General features: G+C 55.8%; 1 protein-coding gene across 1 annotated transcript in view; it reads left to right on the top strand.

Moving 5' to 3' along the window:
* Positions 1-14,001, top strand: part of ATP2B4 (ATPase plasma membrane Ca2+ transporting 4) — a 53,586-nt gene that overhangs the window by 24,238 nt on the left and 15,347 nt on the right. Inside the window, exons 3-16 of the mRNA XM_033519965.1 lie at positions 3,149-3,346; positions 3,701-3,958; positions 4,934-5,059; positions 5,280-5,405; positions 7,074-7,109; positions 8,963-9,124; positions 9,246-9,460; positions 9,534-9,776; positions 9,859-10,100; positions 10,449-10,683; positions 11,371-11,550; positions 12,225-12,312; positions 12,414-12,520; positions 13,856-13,996. Coding sequence (XP_033375856.1) covers positions 3,149-3,346; positions 3,701-3,958; positions 4,934-5,059; positions 5,280-5,405; positions 7,074-7,109; positions 8,963-9,124; positions 9,246-9,460; positions 9,534-9,776; positions 9,859-10,100; positions 10,449-10,683; positions 11,371-11,550; positions 12,225-12,312; positions 12,414-12,520; positions 13,856-13,996 — 2,357 coding nt within the window. The remainder of the gene's footprint in view (positions 1-3,148; positions 3,347-3,700; positions 3,959-4,933; positions 5,060-5,279; positions 5,406-7,073; positions 7,110-8,962; positions 9,125-9,245; positions 9,461-9,533; positions 9,777-9,858; positions 10,101-10,448; positions 10,684-11,370; positions 11,551-12,224; positions 12,313-12,413; positions 12,521-13,855; positions 13,997-14,001) is intronic.

Raw genomic sequence — 14,001 nt, 5'->3', positions numbered from 1 at the left:
TGGGGTCCAGGGTGTGGGGTGTGGGGTGTGGTGAGAAGCTCCTCCCCACAGCCCAGCTGCTGCTCCAGCTGTTCTGTTAAATCCTTTATGGAGCTGGGGGTGGGAGGGGAACTGTGAAGCTCGGAGGACGCTGGTGAGGTGGCCGAATGACACCTGCAGCTGTTGGTGGCACTTGGGGCAAGTGACGGGGACAGCACTGTCCCCAAAGGGGGTGGGGGATGCACCCAGGGGTGGGGAGATGGGCTCATCCTGGCCTGGGGATTCTCCAAGGAAAACCTGGAGCGGTGGCAGTGACACCTGGGGTCACCCCTGGATCCGTGGGATGGGGGTTCAGTCCTGGATCTGTGGGATGAGGGGTCACCCCTGGATCCATGGGATGAGGGGTCACCCCTGGATCCGTGGGATGGCTGAGCCCCGGCTGGGACAATCCGTGGGATATTTTTAGTGCTGCAAGGGGGGGATTCGAAGCTTTCCAGCTGCGAGCGGGAGCGGGAAGGAGAGACAATATCGGGATGTCGTTAGAGAAGGGGGGAAATCCCGGTGGAAATCCAAAGCCCAGGTCACAGAACAATGTGCTCGTGCCTGCCAAAGCGGGATCTTTGGGGTGGGAGGAGAGGCAGGAGGAGCGCCCGTGGCGTTTGGGATCCGTGGTGACCCTCCCGTGTCCCCCCGCGTGTCCCCCGTGTGTCCCCACGTGTGTCCCCACGTGTGTCCCCGCGGCTCCCCGGCCGTGAGCCGCATTTTCCATGGGCTGGGTGGGAATCGAGGCCGGGACATCCCAGGATCCCGCTCAGCCTCCTCCTCCTCCTCCTCAGGGCTGGGTGGGGACACCCCGGCTGCTGCCAGCTGCCAGCTGTCCCCTCCCTGCAGCTGGGCTGGAGTCACAGCGGGAGCAGGGAATGGGGTCCGGGAATGGGGTCCGGGAATGGGAGCAGGGAATGGGATCCAGGAATGGGGTCCGGGAATGGGAGCAGGGAATGGGATCCGGGAATGGGATCCGGGAATGGGATCCGGGAATGGGATCCGGGAATGGGAGCAGGGAATGGGATCAGGGAATGGGATCTGGGAATGGGGTCTGGGAATGGGATCTGGGAATGGGATCTGGGAATGGGATCTGGGAATGGGGTCTGGGAATGGGATCTGGGAATAGGATCCAGGAATGGGATCCAGGAATGGGATCCATCCCGCTCCATCCCGCTGCTGCTTCCTGCTCCGAGTGACACTGGGCTGGCCCTGAGGTGTCCCCAGGGTGACACCAGACTGGCACAGAGGTGTCCCTGGAATGACACAGAGGTGACCCCAGAATGACACAGAGGTGTCCCTGGAATGACACCGGGCTGTCCCTTGAACCCGAGGCCCAGCTCCCCTCACTGCCAGGCTGCTCCAGGCACCACCGGGATGCGTCCAGGGCCATTCCCGGAGCATCCCGGGACCTGGCAGCGGCCCCAGGGACATCTTAAGGTGGAAAAGGATTGGGGGGGTCCCTTAAGGAGGTGCTGGGCAGGGGGGGCTCCTCCCTCCGGGGACCCCCTCAGGGTTCATGGCTTTATTTGGGGTGGCCGTGGCATTGTCACTGTCCCCCATCGCTGCCTGGGCGGGCTCTCCAGGGGCTCAGCACCCCTTTTGTTCCACATTTCCCCCAAATCCTCGCTCCCAGCTCCGTGTCCCACTCCCTCCTTGTCTCCCACACTTTTCCAGCAGCACCAGCCCAAATCCTGCTCCATCTCCGGGTTTGGGTCCGGTGTACCCGGGGCTGGAGACGCTCCAGGCGCTGCCAGGGGACAGGGCTCAGGTGGCTCAGCTGCTGCCAGTGCCAGAATTGCCCAGAATTGCCCAGTTTTGCCCAGAATTGCCCAGTTTTGCCCAGATTTGCCCAGATTTGCCCAGATTTACCTGGATTTTATGGCTCATTTGATGTAAACAAAGGCCCCGGTGCCAGCTGGCAGCGCCTGGGCACTCGCCAGGCTGCAGCCCTGGTGTCCCTGCAGCCAGCCTGGGTGAACAGAGGCTTTTCAAGAGAATCTTCAGTTCCTGAAGACAAAAAAAAAAAAACCTTTAGAATGTTTTAAAATTTTGTGTGTTTTGTAATTTAATTTGTTTGTATTTGTATTTATATTTTACTAATTTATGTATTGCTTATTACGATTTAATTGTATTTTATTTGCTTATGCATTATTATTTATTTATATTTATACATTGTTTATTATGTTTTATTATTTTATTATTTTATTGTTTTATTTAGGTATTATTTATATTAATACATAATAATCACATATTATCTAATGTTATGTATTATTTATTATTTTACTTATATTTTATTTATTTTTTATTTATGTATGGTTTTATTACGTTTTATATTATTTAATTAATTAATTTTTGCTTATGTTTTATCTATATTTAATTTATAAATAAATATTTATAAATCTTAATTTATTAATAATATTAATATTTATTTATAAATAAATATATTTATTAACAACATATTTATTCAAAAGAAATGAATACTTACTTATATTATATATATTTTATTCATCTTATTTATATTTATATTATATTATGCTATATATGTCTTTTATATTTATATATTTATGTATTTATATATTTATGTATAAATATATAAATATGAATATATTATATTATGTAATTTATTGATATAATATAATATAGTATAATATAGTATAATATAGTATAATATAATATAATATAATGGCACAGAGGTGTCCCCAGGGTGACATTATATGATATGATATGATATGATATTAATATTATATTATATTAATATTATATTATATTATATTATATTATATTATATTATATTATATTATATTATATTATATTATATTATATTATATGTTATTTATATATAATATATATATTAATTACATTATATTACATTATATTATATATTTATATTATATTATATGTTATTTATATATATAATATATATTAATTACATTATATTACTTTATATTATATATTTATATTATATTATATTATATTAATTACATTATATTTATTATATTTATTATATTATATTATTTATAACTGGCTCCTTGCTGGCAGCAGCTCGCTGCAGGTTGGGCATGGATGGATTCCATGGGGATAAGAGCAGGATTTTCCCTCATCCCTGTTTCCCCCACACCTCCAGGCCTGTCCGGGAACCCCACGGACCTGGAGAAGAGGCGTCAGGTCTTCGGCCAGAACTTCATCCCCCCAAAAAAGGCCAAGACATTCCTGCAGCTGGTGTGGGAGGCGCTGCAGGACGTGACGCTGATCATCCTGGAGATCGCTGCCATCATCTCCCTGGGGCTCTCCTTCTACCACCCCCCGGGAGGGGACAACGAGCGTGAGTCTGGGCTGGGGCTCTGGGATCTGCCCCATTCCCTGGTGGGATCTGGGATCTGTGAAGGGGGCTCTGGGATCTGCCCCAGTCCCTGTGGAAATCTGGGATCTGCCCTGTTCCCCGTGGGAGCAGGGGTTTGGGATGTTCCCATTCCCTGTAGGAGCAGGGCTTTGGGATGTGCCACAGCTCTGTGCAGTGTTTGGGGTTCTCCAGAGGGGAATTCCCTGCTCTGTGCAGTGTTTGGGGTTCTCCAGAGGGGAATTCCCTGCTCTGTGCAGTGTTTGGGGTTCTCCAGAGGGGAATTCCCTGCTCCAGGCAGTGTTTGGGGTTCTCCAGAGGGGATTTCTCTCCGTGCAGTGTGCGGGCAGTCCGCGGGCGGCGTGGAGGACGAGGGCGAGGCTCAGGCGGGCTGGATCGAGGGCGCTGCCATCCTCTTCTCCGTCATCATCGTGGTGCTGGTGACGGCCTTCAACGACTGGAGCAAGGAGAAGCAGTTCCGGGGCCTCCAGAGCCGCATCGAGCAGGAGCAGAAGTTCACGGTGATCCGCAAGGGCCAGGTGATCCAGATCCCCGTGGCCGAGATCGTGGTGGGGGACATCGCCCAGATCAAGTACGGTGAGTGAGGGTGGGTCTGTCCTTCCCCTCGGGATCCTCCTCCCTGCTTCTCCAGCCCTTCTTCCTCCAGGACAGGCATCAGCTCCTCTCTGCTCCGTGGAAATGCTCCATGGAGGCCATGGAGCTTCACTCACCTTCTCTCCTCGCCTTGGAGCTGCGCTGAGAGCTTAATCCTGGATTGGAATTAGTTTGTTTTCCCAACCTTGTCCCTCTTGAGGATATTTCCTTATCCAGGAGATGCTGAGGAGCATTTCCTTGGCCAGGAGATGTTGGGGGGTGTTTCCTCATCCAGGAGGTTTTGGGGAACGTCTCCTTATCCAGATGTTGCTGGATATTTCCTCATCCAGGAGGTGTTGGTGGATGTTTCATTATCCAGGAGATGCTGGGGAATATTTCCTCATCCAGGAATTGCTGGGGAATATTTCCTCATCCAGGAGATGCTGGGGAATATTTCCTTATCCAGATGTTGCTGGATATTTCCTCATCCAGGAGTTGCTGGGGAATATTTCCTCATCCAGGAATTGCTGGGGAATATTTCCTTGGCCTGGAGGTGTTGGTGGATGTTTCATTTTCCAGGAGCTTGGGATAAATCAGGCCCTGCTCCTCATTTCCCAGGGGGAATATTCCTCCCGTTCAGGAAGGAGATTGATCCAACACCGTGTTCCCAAGGGCCCAGTTCCATTCTTGGCAGGTGGATACGGTGGATTTTGGATGCATCAGGAGCTCTGGGAAGGATTCATTAAAACCAGATGGGGAAACACTGAGCAAAATCCTCCCCAGGACTCTCCTTGCACCAGCAAGGATTTGGGAGCTCTTGGATTTTGTTTTATTGCACCTGTCCCTTCCAAATCCCACCCGCTGCTTCTCCTCCCTCTGGAGCTGCTCTGAGCCTGAGTTTTGGATCCTTCTGGAGCGTTCCCACGGGATGGAGCAGAGCCCAGGCGGGGCTGATCCCGGTTTTTCCTCCTCTCCCAGGTGATCTCCTGCCAGCGGACGGGATCCTGATCCAGGGCAATGACCTGAAGATAGACGAGAGCTCGCTGACCGGGGAGTCAGACCAGGTCAAGAAATCGATGGATAAAGACCCCATGCTGCTGTCAGGTGAGGGGTCTGGGGTGAGTTTGGATTGGGATCAGGGTGGGTCCTGGTCTCAGGGAGGTGTCCAAGGCCAGGCTGGACGGGGCTTGGAGCAGTCTGGGATAGGGAAAGTTGTCCCTGCCCATGCAGGGGGTGGATGGGGATGGGGTTGGAGGTTCTTTCCAAGCTGGGATTGTGTGGGGTGGGAATTGGGGGTCTCACCACGACATTCCTGCCGTGCCAGGTACCCACGTGATGGAGGGCTCGGGCAGGATGGTGGTGACTGCCGTGGGCATCAACTCCCAGACAGGGATCATCTTCACCCTCTTGGGAGCAGGAGAAGGCGACGAGGAGAAGAAAGTGAAGAAAGGTAACGAAATGCCCTGAACCTGCTTTTTCCCTCCTTTCTCCCGTTCCTGGGAAGCATCCACAGGCTCCCCCCACAGCGGGGTCAGCTCCCCTGGCCCAGGCAGGAACAGGGAGGGGTTGGGGGTCCCTCTCTGTCCTCTCCACCTGGTCCCCCTGTGCTCCCAGACCTCTTTGGGAGCTGCTCCAGCTCCCTCCTCTCCATCCTGGATTGTGGGGTGGGGGGATCAAGGATCCCACAGGAAGAGGGGCCGGTGGCGGTGCCCATTGCCCACCCCAAGGTGGTGGGAAGGTGAGTCCAGGGTGCCCACAGGGCGTTTTTAGCCCATCCAAACCCTGGAGAACTTGGCTGAGGATCCCCTGAGCGTTTCCTGAGCTCCCTGGGGGAAAGGAGGGGATGGCAGGAGGCAGAGGAGGGGTGGGACAGCAGCCAGGCTGAGGTGTTCCCGTCGTGCTGGGATTCTCCCATCTCAGCTTTCACATCCAGCTGCTCATTCCCTGCTGGGGAAGCTGGGGAAGCTCCCTGTGTCCCTGATCCCCTGCTCAGCAGGTCTGGGCTCCCCGGGATCAGGCGCTGGCAGCAGCATCAGGCTGGCACCGCATCCCCGTGCCAGGGAGCCCTTCCCGGGAGGCGATGCCAGGGAGAGGCTTCCCGGGCTGTGCTGGCTGCCAGCTCCAGCTCTGTGCGGGGATCCTGGCTTCCCCAGCCCCGGCATCGCCGGCGTTTGGGAGCTGCGGAGCTCCCGGGTTCGGCTGCCACCACGGAGGTGGCAGGACAAGGTGGCCTGGGAGTGGCACTGGGAATGGCACCAGGAATGTCACCGGGAATGGCACTGGGAATGGCACCAGGAATGGCACCAGGAGTGGCACTGGGAATGGCACTGGGAATGTCACCAGGAATGTCACCGGGAATGGCACTGGGAATGGCACCAGGAGTGGCACCAGGAGTGGCACTGGGAATGTCACCGGGAATGGCACTGGGAGTGGCACTGGGAATGGCACCAGGAATGGCACTGGGAATGTCACTGGGAATGGCACCAGGAATGTCACCGGGAATGTCACCGGGAATGTCACCAGGAATGTCACTGCCGTGGGTGCCACCAGTGCTTGGTTTCCCAACCTTCAAGCTCAATAGATTTGGGAGCAGAGCAGGTCAGGGTTGTGCCACCAGTTTGTCCCCACTGGAGCTGGGGGTGACATAAAGCCCTTGTCACCTGAGGCTGGTTGAGGTGCAGCAGCCCCGGGGGCCACCTGGACAGATTTTGGGGGGTCAGACCTCCCTACTCCGGGCCTGGCACTGCCCACAGTGGGGGACAAGCCTGCGCTTCCCATACGGATCTATGGCAGCAGGAGGGAGGGACCTGAAGCTGCAGGAGGGTTTCTTCTCCCAAAAATCTGCCCTGTGGAGCTCCGTCATTTCTCCTCCTGAAAATCTGAGGCCACCTCCAGCACCTTTGATGCACTGCTGGGGTCGTGGGGGCGATTTACAGGCAGGGAAAACCAGAATCCTTGGGAATGGGGTGCCCAGGGCAGCCCGGGAGCTGCAGAGCCTGGTGGAGCAAGGCGTGGTGTCCAGAGGGTGCCCACTGGAGTGGCCCCTGGGAGCGTCCCAAGCTGGATGGGGAAGGTGGCTCCGTGTGCTCAGCCCTCCCCCCTTTCTCTCTTTGAACAGGTAAAAAAAGCGGAGCCCCCGAAAACCGCAACAAAGGTAACGCCAGCCTCTCCATCCTTTGAACCAGCACCACACTAACTACCGAGCATTCCTCCTTCCTTCTTCCTTCCTTCTCCTCATCAGTCTGTGCTCTTTGCTGCTCCGGCGGGACTCTCGCCTCGTTTTTCTGGGAAAGGGTGCAACGGTCCCGTGGCCGGTGGCCCTGGTGCGGCATCGTGGTGTCCCCAGAGCCCCAGCCCTGCTGGTGGCACCTTTTGGGGCTCCCTAAAAACAGAGTGAAGGGAATTAAAAGCAGTTCTATTTGTTGAAGGGCCTCCAGGTTGATTTTGGGCAGGCAAAGCCCCTCCCCGGGGGCTGCACCCAGGAGTGGACCGCGGGTTTTCACGTGGTCCATTTGGATGTTGGGGGTTAATCTTAATTACAGCTTCAGGGGATGAAGGAATTTACACCAATTTGCTGCCCCCAGCTCACTTTTGTTTACATTTCTCAGGCCTGAGGCAGTGAGGTGTCCTTGATTCCCAGGCCTGCAGAGGAATTGTTGTGTCTGCCCAAAACGGGAAAGCAGCAGCTGGCACTGCACATAAAATTGAGAGTTACTGAACACCTGCAGGACTGCAGATGTATGGAAAATAGAAATGCTAAAATCCATCACTGGGATGAGCCTTCCTGTTGTCCCTGCATGGGGAAAAGCTGTATTTCAGGGAGGACAGGGCTCTTCCAGCAGGACTTTTGGCGCAGCATCCCTTTCCTGGGATAACTCCACGAGTCGCAGCGGGGATTTGGTGGTTTAAAGCTCTCGTGCCCGTGTCACGCTGTCCCTGCACGGGGCAGAGCTGGAGGTGCCCTCCTGGCATTCCTGGGATGAGATCTCCCCCAGGGCTGGGCCCACGGGACGCTTGCACCCTGTCCTGCCATGGCCTCGACTCCGTGAGCGTCTCCTCGCCAGTGTTTCTCACACTGTTCTTTGCAGGCTGTGGAGGAAGCCCCATTTCTGCACCTCTCTCTCCACCCCTCTCTCTCTTTCTCTCTCTCTCTCTCTCTTTCTCTCTCCTCTCAGCAGTTTGAGTTGCCCTCCTTGCCGTCAGATGTGTCCGGGTGCTTTGTTGTGTCCGTGTCGGGTCTGTTGTCACCGTGGAGGTTCCTCTGCGGAGCTGCTCCGGGGTGGCCTCCAGCCCAGCAGGGGACAGGTCCCGGGGTGGCCCTGGGGCCACTGCTGCTCCTCCAGCTCCAGCAGCTGAGGAGGAACCTCTGGGGGGGCTTCCCATCCCTCTCCAAAGCTTCCAGGGTTTCCCCAGGGCCTTCCAGCTGGATTAGCCCCATTTTAGGAACGGGAAGCCGGGCTGTCTCGGCTCCCAGAGGCGTGGCGGATGGCTCCGGGCTGGGATTCGAGGATTCCTGGCTCCCTGCTCTTCAATCTCCATCCCAATTTCTAACCCTCCCCTCCATCTCCCCCCCTCGGTCGCTTCCTGCTGGGCTGCCCACGGGGCGCTGCAGAGGTGGCACCGGGGACGCTCAGCGAGGGGCTGGGGACACTGGAGCATCTCTGGGCTCACCCCACAGCGCTCCCAGGCTTGGAAGAGACCCCAAAATCTGGCCTAGAGGGTTTCTCGCAGAGGTGTGACCAGTTCCAGAGTCACCTCTGAGGATCCCTAATCCGTGGGCAGGGGGTGGATGACAGAAAGCCGCCCCGAAGAGAGGTGGCAGGGCCCTGGGACACGGAGCTTCCATGTGCTCGGACGCGTGTGTGGTCGGGAGTGGTTCTTGTCCTGGGATTTCTCTCTCGCTCGCTCTCTGCCACCACCATCCTCCTCCTCAGTGGTGTCCTCCGGGCTTCCCCGCCTCTCTCTCCTATTCACACGTGGTGTCTTGTTTTGCCCCCTGGGCTGTAGCTAAAACTCAGGATGGTGTGGCCTTAGAGATCCAGCCCCTGAAGAGCCAGGAGGGGGTGGAAAACGAGGAGAAGGAGAAGAAGAAGGTGAAGGTGCCCAAGAAGGAGAAGTCGGTGCTGCAGGGGAAGCTCACGCGCCTGGCGGTGCAGATCGGGAAGGCAGGTGAGTGACAGTGACAGTGACCCCAGAGCAGCTGGGGCAGGGCTGTCCCTGTCCCCGTTGTCCCCAGAGCAGCTGGGGCAGGGTTGTCCCCGTTGTCCCCTCACCTCCTCCTCGTCCCCAGGGCTGATCATGTCGGCCATCACCGTCATCATCTTGGTGCTCTACTTCGTCATCGACACCTTCGGGGTGCAGAAGCGGCCCTGGCTGGCCGAGTGCACCCCCATCTACATCCAGTACTTCGTCAAGTTCTTCATCATCGGCGTCACCGTGCTGGTGGTGGCCGTGCCCGAGGGGCTCCCGCTGGCCGTCACCATCTCGCTGGCCTACTCCGTCAAGGTGAGGTCTGGGCGCGGCGCGAGGGGGGCGAGGAGGGGAATCCTGCCGGGCCTGACCTCCTGGGTGCTTGCAGAAAATGATGAAGGACAACAACCTGGTGAGGCACCTGGACGCCTGCGAGACCATGGGCAACGCCACGGCCATCTGCTCGGACAAGACGGGCACGCTGACCATGAACCGCATGACGGTGGTGCAGGCCTACGTGGGGGACACGCACTACCGCCAGATCCCCGACCCCGAGGCCATCCTGCCCAAAATCCTGGACCTGATCGTGCACGGCGTGGCCATCAACTCCGCCTACACCTCCAAAATCCTGGTGAGCCGCGGTGCTGAGCCTGCTGGCCGTCCGTAGCTCCGCGGCCGGGCTCGGCGTCATGGCTTTTCCGTCCTTTCCGCAGCCGCCTGAGAAGGAAGGGGGGCTGCCCCGGCAGGTGGGCAACAAGACCGAGTGCGCCCTGCTGGGCTTCGTGCTGGACCTGAAGCAGGACTACCAGGCCGTGCGCAACGAGGTGCCCGAGGAGAAGCTCTACAAGGTCTACACCTTCAACTCTGTGCGCAAGTCCATGAGCACCGTGCTGAGGAGCAGCGGCGGCGGATTCCGCATGTACAGCAAGGGCGCCTCCGAGATCATCCTGCGCAAGTAAATCCCGCTCCTGCTCCTCGTCCCGACGGATTGACGGGGTCTGGCCGTCCCGGGGGGCGAGGGTGGATGGTGGGAGGGTTTTTGGGTGGGTTTTTGGGGGAGCTGGAGGGGGTTGTGGGGAAGGGGATGTCTGGGTGGGGTGTGGCGAAGGTGACGAGTGGTTTTGGGGTGGGTTTAGGAAAGCTGGAGGGGTTGGGGAAGGGGAATGTGATCCTTTTGTGCCAGGAATGTGCCGAGTGTTTTTTTGGGTGGGTTTGGGAAGGCTGGAGGGAGCTGTGGACGAGGGGACAGCCCTGTCCTGCAGAGGGGGTGCCAGGACTGTGACACTGCCTCGCCTCCCCTCAGGTGCACCAAGATCCTGGACAAGAACGGCGAGCCGCGGGTGTTCAAGGTGAAGGACAGGGACGAGATGGTGAAGAAGGTGATCGAGCCCATGGCCTGCCACGGGCTCAGGACCATCTGCCTGGCCTTCCGGGATTTCCCTGCGGACGCCGAGCCTGACTGGGACAGCGAGAACGAGATCCTGTCCGACCTGACCTGCATCGCCGTGGTGGGGATCGAGGATCCCGTACGGCCTGAGGTACCAAATCCCACCTGTCCCCCCTGGCCTGTGCTATTCCCAGCCCTTTTAATGCTGCTCAGGGCCATGATCCCCTCAGGAATTCCATGATGTGCCCCCAGCTCCCTGCTGCGGCACTCCTCTCCCGTTTTTGGACAGAACAACCCCGTGGCAGCATGTTCCCACCCAAAATTCCCAACCTGTGGGGTCTGCGCTGCTCCAGGCTGCACCGAAGGTGGATGGAAACGGCCAGGAAGAATCCCTGGGCTCCTGGGGCTTTTTTTCCCCTCTGAGCTGTCTGCTGGGCTAATGCAATAATCCCCTCGTTCCTGCCCCTGGATTCCAGTTTGGAGCTCGCCCCCCCTGCTCTCCTGGTCCCTGATGAGATGCTCAGGGATCTGGCAATCTGGGAATTGCATTATGGATCCCCTGGCTGCAGCGGCTCTGGAGGCTCCTGATTGGATTTGCTCATTCCTCATCTAATTCCCTCTCTTCCCACACTGCTCCCTGATGGATAAACCCATTAGCGGGGCGGGAGAGGATGAAATTCCTGTTTTTATGGCTGGCCTTGGCGCCCAGGGGGGTGACAGCGAAGCCCCTTCCCCCTGGGGTGGCAGACGCAGCTCCCTCACCCCTCCAGAGCCTTTTCCAGATCTTTTTGGGGATCAGGAGCAGCCTGGTCCAGCACCAACCCCGTCCTGCCCGCAGGTGCCCGATGCCATCCTGAAGTGCCAGCGCGCCGGCATCACCGTCCGCATGGTGACAGGGGACAACATCAACACAGCCCGGGCCATCGCCACCAAGTGCGGCATCCTGCTGCCCGGGGAGGACTTCCTGTGCCTGGAGGGGAAGGAGTTCAACCGGCTCATCCGCAACGAGAAGGGAGAGGTGGGAGAGCTCTGCCCTGCACGGGGGAGGGAGGCTTCTCCAGCGGCAAAAGGCACCAAATCCTGCTGGGCTTTCTGAATCCTGATGGGTTTTCCAAATCCTGCTGGGTTTTCCAAATCCTGATGGGCTTTCCAAGTCCTGATGGGTTTTCCAAATCCTGCTGGGCTTTCTGAATCCTGCTGGGATTTCCAAATCCTGATGGGCTTTCCAAGTCCTGATGGGCTTTCCAAATCCTGCTGGGTTTTCCAAATCCTGATGGGTTTTCCAAATCCTGCTGGGATTTCCAAATCCTGCTGGGCTTTCCAAATCCTGCTGGGATTTCCAAGTCCTGATGGGTTTTCCAAGTCCTGCTGGGTTTTCCAAGTCCTGCTGTGCTTTCTGAATCCTGCTGGGTTTTCCAAATCCTGCTGGGTTTTCAGAATCCTGCTGGATTTTTTGAATCCTGCTGGATTTTTTGAATCCTGATGGGTTTCCCAAATCCTGCTGGGTTTTCCAGATCCTGCTGGGTTTCCCAAATGCTGCTGGGTTTTCCTCTTCTCCTTGGATACAGAAGCTGCTGGGGTGCTCAGCAGTGTTTGGGGTGAAGCCACTGTCCTGTCCCGGTTGGGATTTGCTCTCTGGTGGAGCAGAAGATTCCTGGGGGGAATTCACTTCCCTTTTTCCTGGTCCTGCAGGTGGAGCAGGAGCAGCTGGACAAGATCTGGCCCAAGCTGCGGGTGCTGGCGCGCTCCTCCCCCACGGACAAGCACACCCTGGTGAAAGGTGGGCACTGCCCCTCCCCAGGGGCTCATCCCTGGGGTTTTTCCAGCCTGATCCAGGCTGGGATCCTTCCCTTGGGGTTTAATTCCTTGTTTCCACCTCAGGAATCATCGACAGCACCGTGGGTGACCAGAGGCAGGTGGTGGCCGTGACAGGAGACGGGACCAACGATGGCCCAGCCCTGAAGAAAGCAGACGTTGGGTTTGCCATGGTAGGGCCAGCCTGGGGGTTCTCCTTCGCTCCACGGGGTTATTCCACTGGAATTGCTTCCAGACCATGGAAACTTTTCCAAATCTACGGCACAGCCTAAAAAACCCAAAAAGGAATTTTCTTCGGGTGTTGGATTGAGTCTGAGCTGCACAGGACTGTGAGCAAAGGGATTGGGAATTCCGTGGAGTTCCTGGTGTCTCTCCTGGATCCAGGAAAGCTGTGGGAGCCCCAGGATTTGGTTTTCCCTGCAGCTCTTCACCCCAGTTCCAGGCACGGTGCTGGATCAGGCTTTGGGAATTTATTTATGGTGGGAAACTCTGGTTTGATGTTTTTTATCCTGTGTGAAAGGAGCAGGGAGATAAACCTGTTGTTTTTAACAGTTTTGATGTGGATTAATTTCAGGGCCATGAGCAGGAGATGAATGGGGAGGCTGCACAGGCAGTTTTGAGCAAATTAAAGATTTTTTGGGAAGTGTTTTTAGGAATGTGTTGAACATCCAAGTGCAATTCCAGAGCCTTTAGGATGAGCAGGGAAGGCTGTTCAGCTAAACCTGCAACAGGCAGGGATTTCCTGTTTGTGCTGGGATTGGGATCCAGGAAAACGCCAGGGAATGGGCTCCTTTTGGAATTCCTGCATGGGATTCCTGTAGGGTGAGCGCCTCGCTGTGCCGGCGCCGGGAAGCACAGCCCGACCTGGTTCCCTGGAGATGCTGATGGAGAAATTTGGGAAGCTGTGGCGCCGTTCTCACCTCGGGGATGGGGCAGAAACCCCTGGGCTGGGCTCTCCCTCCGTCGGGATCCCAGCAGAGCTGCCCAGCCCGGGATGGAGCCATTCCCTGGCTTGAGGAGGGAGCTGTTTTCCACTTGTTTTCCAGCTGTTTTCCGGTTGTTTCCCGTCTGTTTTCCAGCCATTTCCCAGCTGTTTTCTGGCTTTTTTTCTGACTGTTTCACAGCTGTTTTCCAGCTCTTTCCCCAGCTGTTTTCCAGCTGTTTCCTGTCTGTTTTCCATTCTGTTTTCCAGTTGTTTTCCAGCTTTGTTCCAGCTGTTTCCCAGCTGTTTTCTGGCTGTTTCCTGTCTGTTTTCCAGATGTTTCCCAGCTGTTTTCTGGCTGTTTTCCAGCTGCTTCCTGGCTTTCTTTCTGGCTGTTTCCCAGCTGTTTCCCAGCTTTTCTGCACCGTGGCTCTGTCTGGGATGTGCCCAGGGAAAGCTGGGCTGCCTCAGAGCCCGGCCTTGCCGATCACAAATCATTCTCCGTGGGTTTTTCCCACTGGGAACGTTCCTGGGAAGCAGCAGAGCCAGGCAGGCACCGTGACTCACCCCTGGCTCTGTCCCCCAGGGCATCGCGGGCACGGACGTGGCCAAGGAGGCCTCGGACATCATCCTGACCGACGACAACTTCACCAGCATCGTCAAGGCCGTCATGTGGGGCCGCAACGTCTACGACAGCATCTCCAAGTTCCTGCAGTTCCAGCTGACCGTCAA

Source organism: Parus major, chromosome 26 (genome assembly GCF_001522545.3).
Source record: "Parus major isolate Abel chromosome 26, Parus_major1.1, whole genome shotgun sequence".
Classification (NCBI taxonomy): Eukaryota; Metazoa; Chordata; class Aves; order Passeriformes; family Paridae; genus Parus; species Parus major.
The sequence above is the reverse complement of the archived record's forward strand: the minus strand, read 5'-3'. Positions and strand labels throughout refer to the sequence as shown.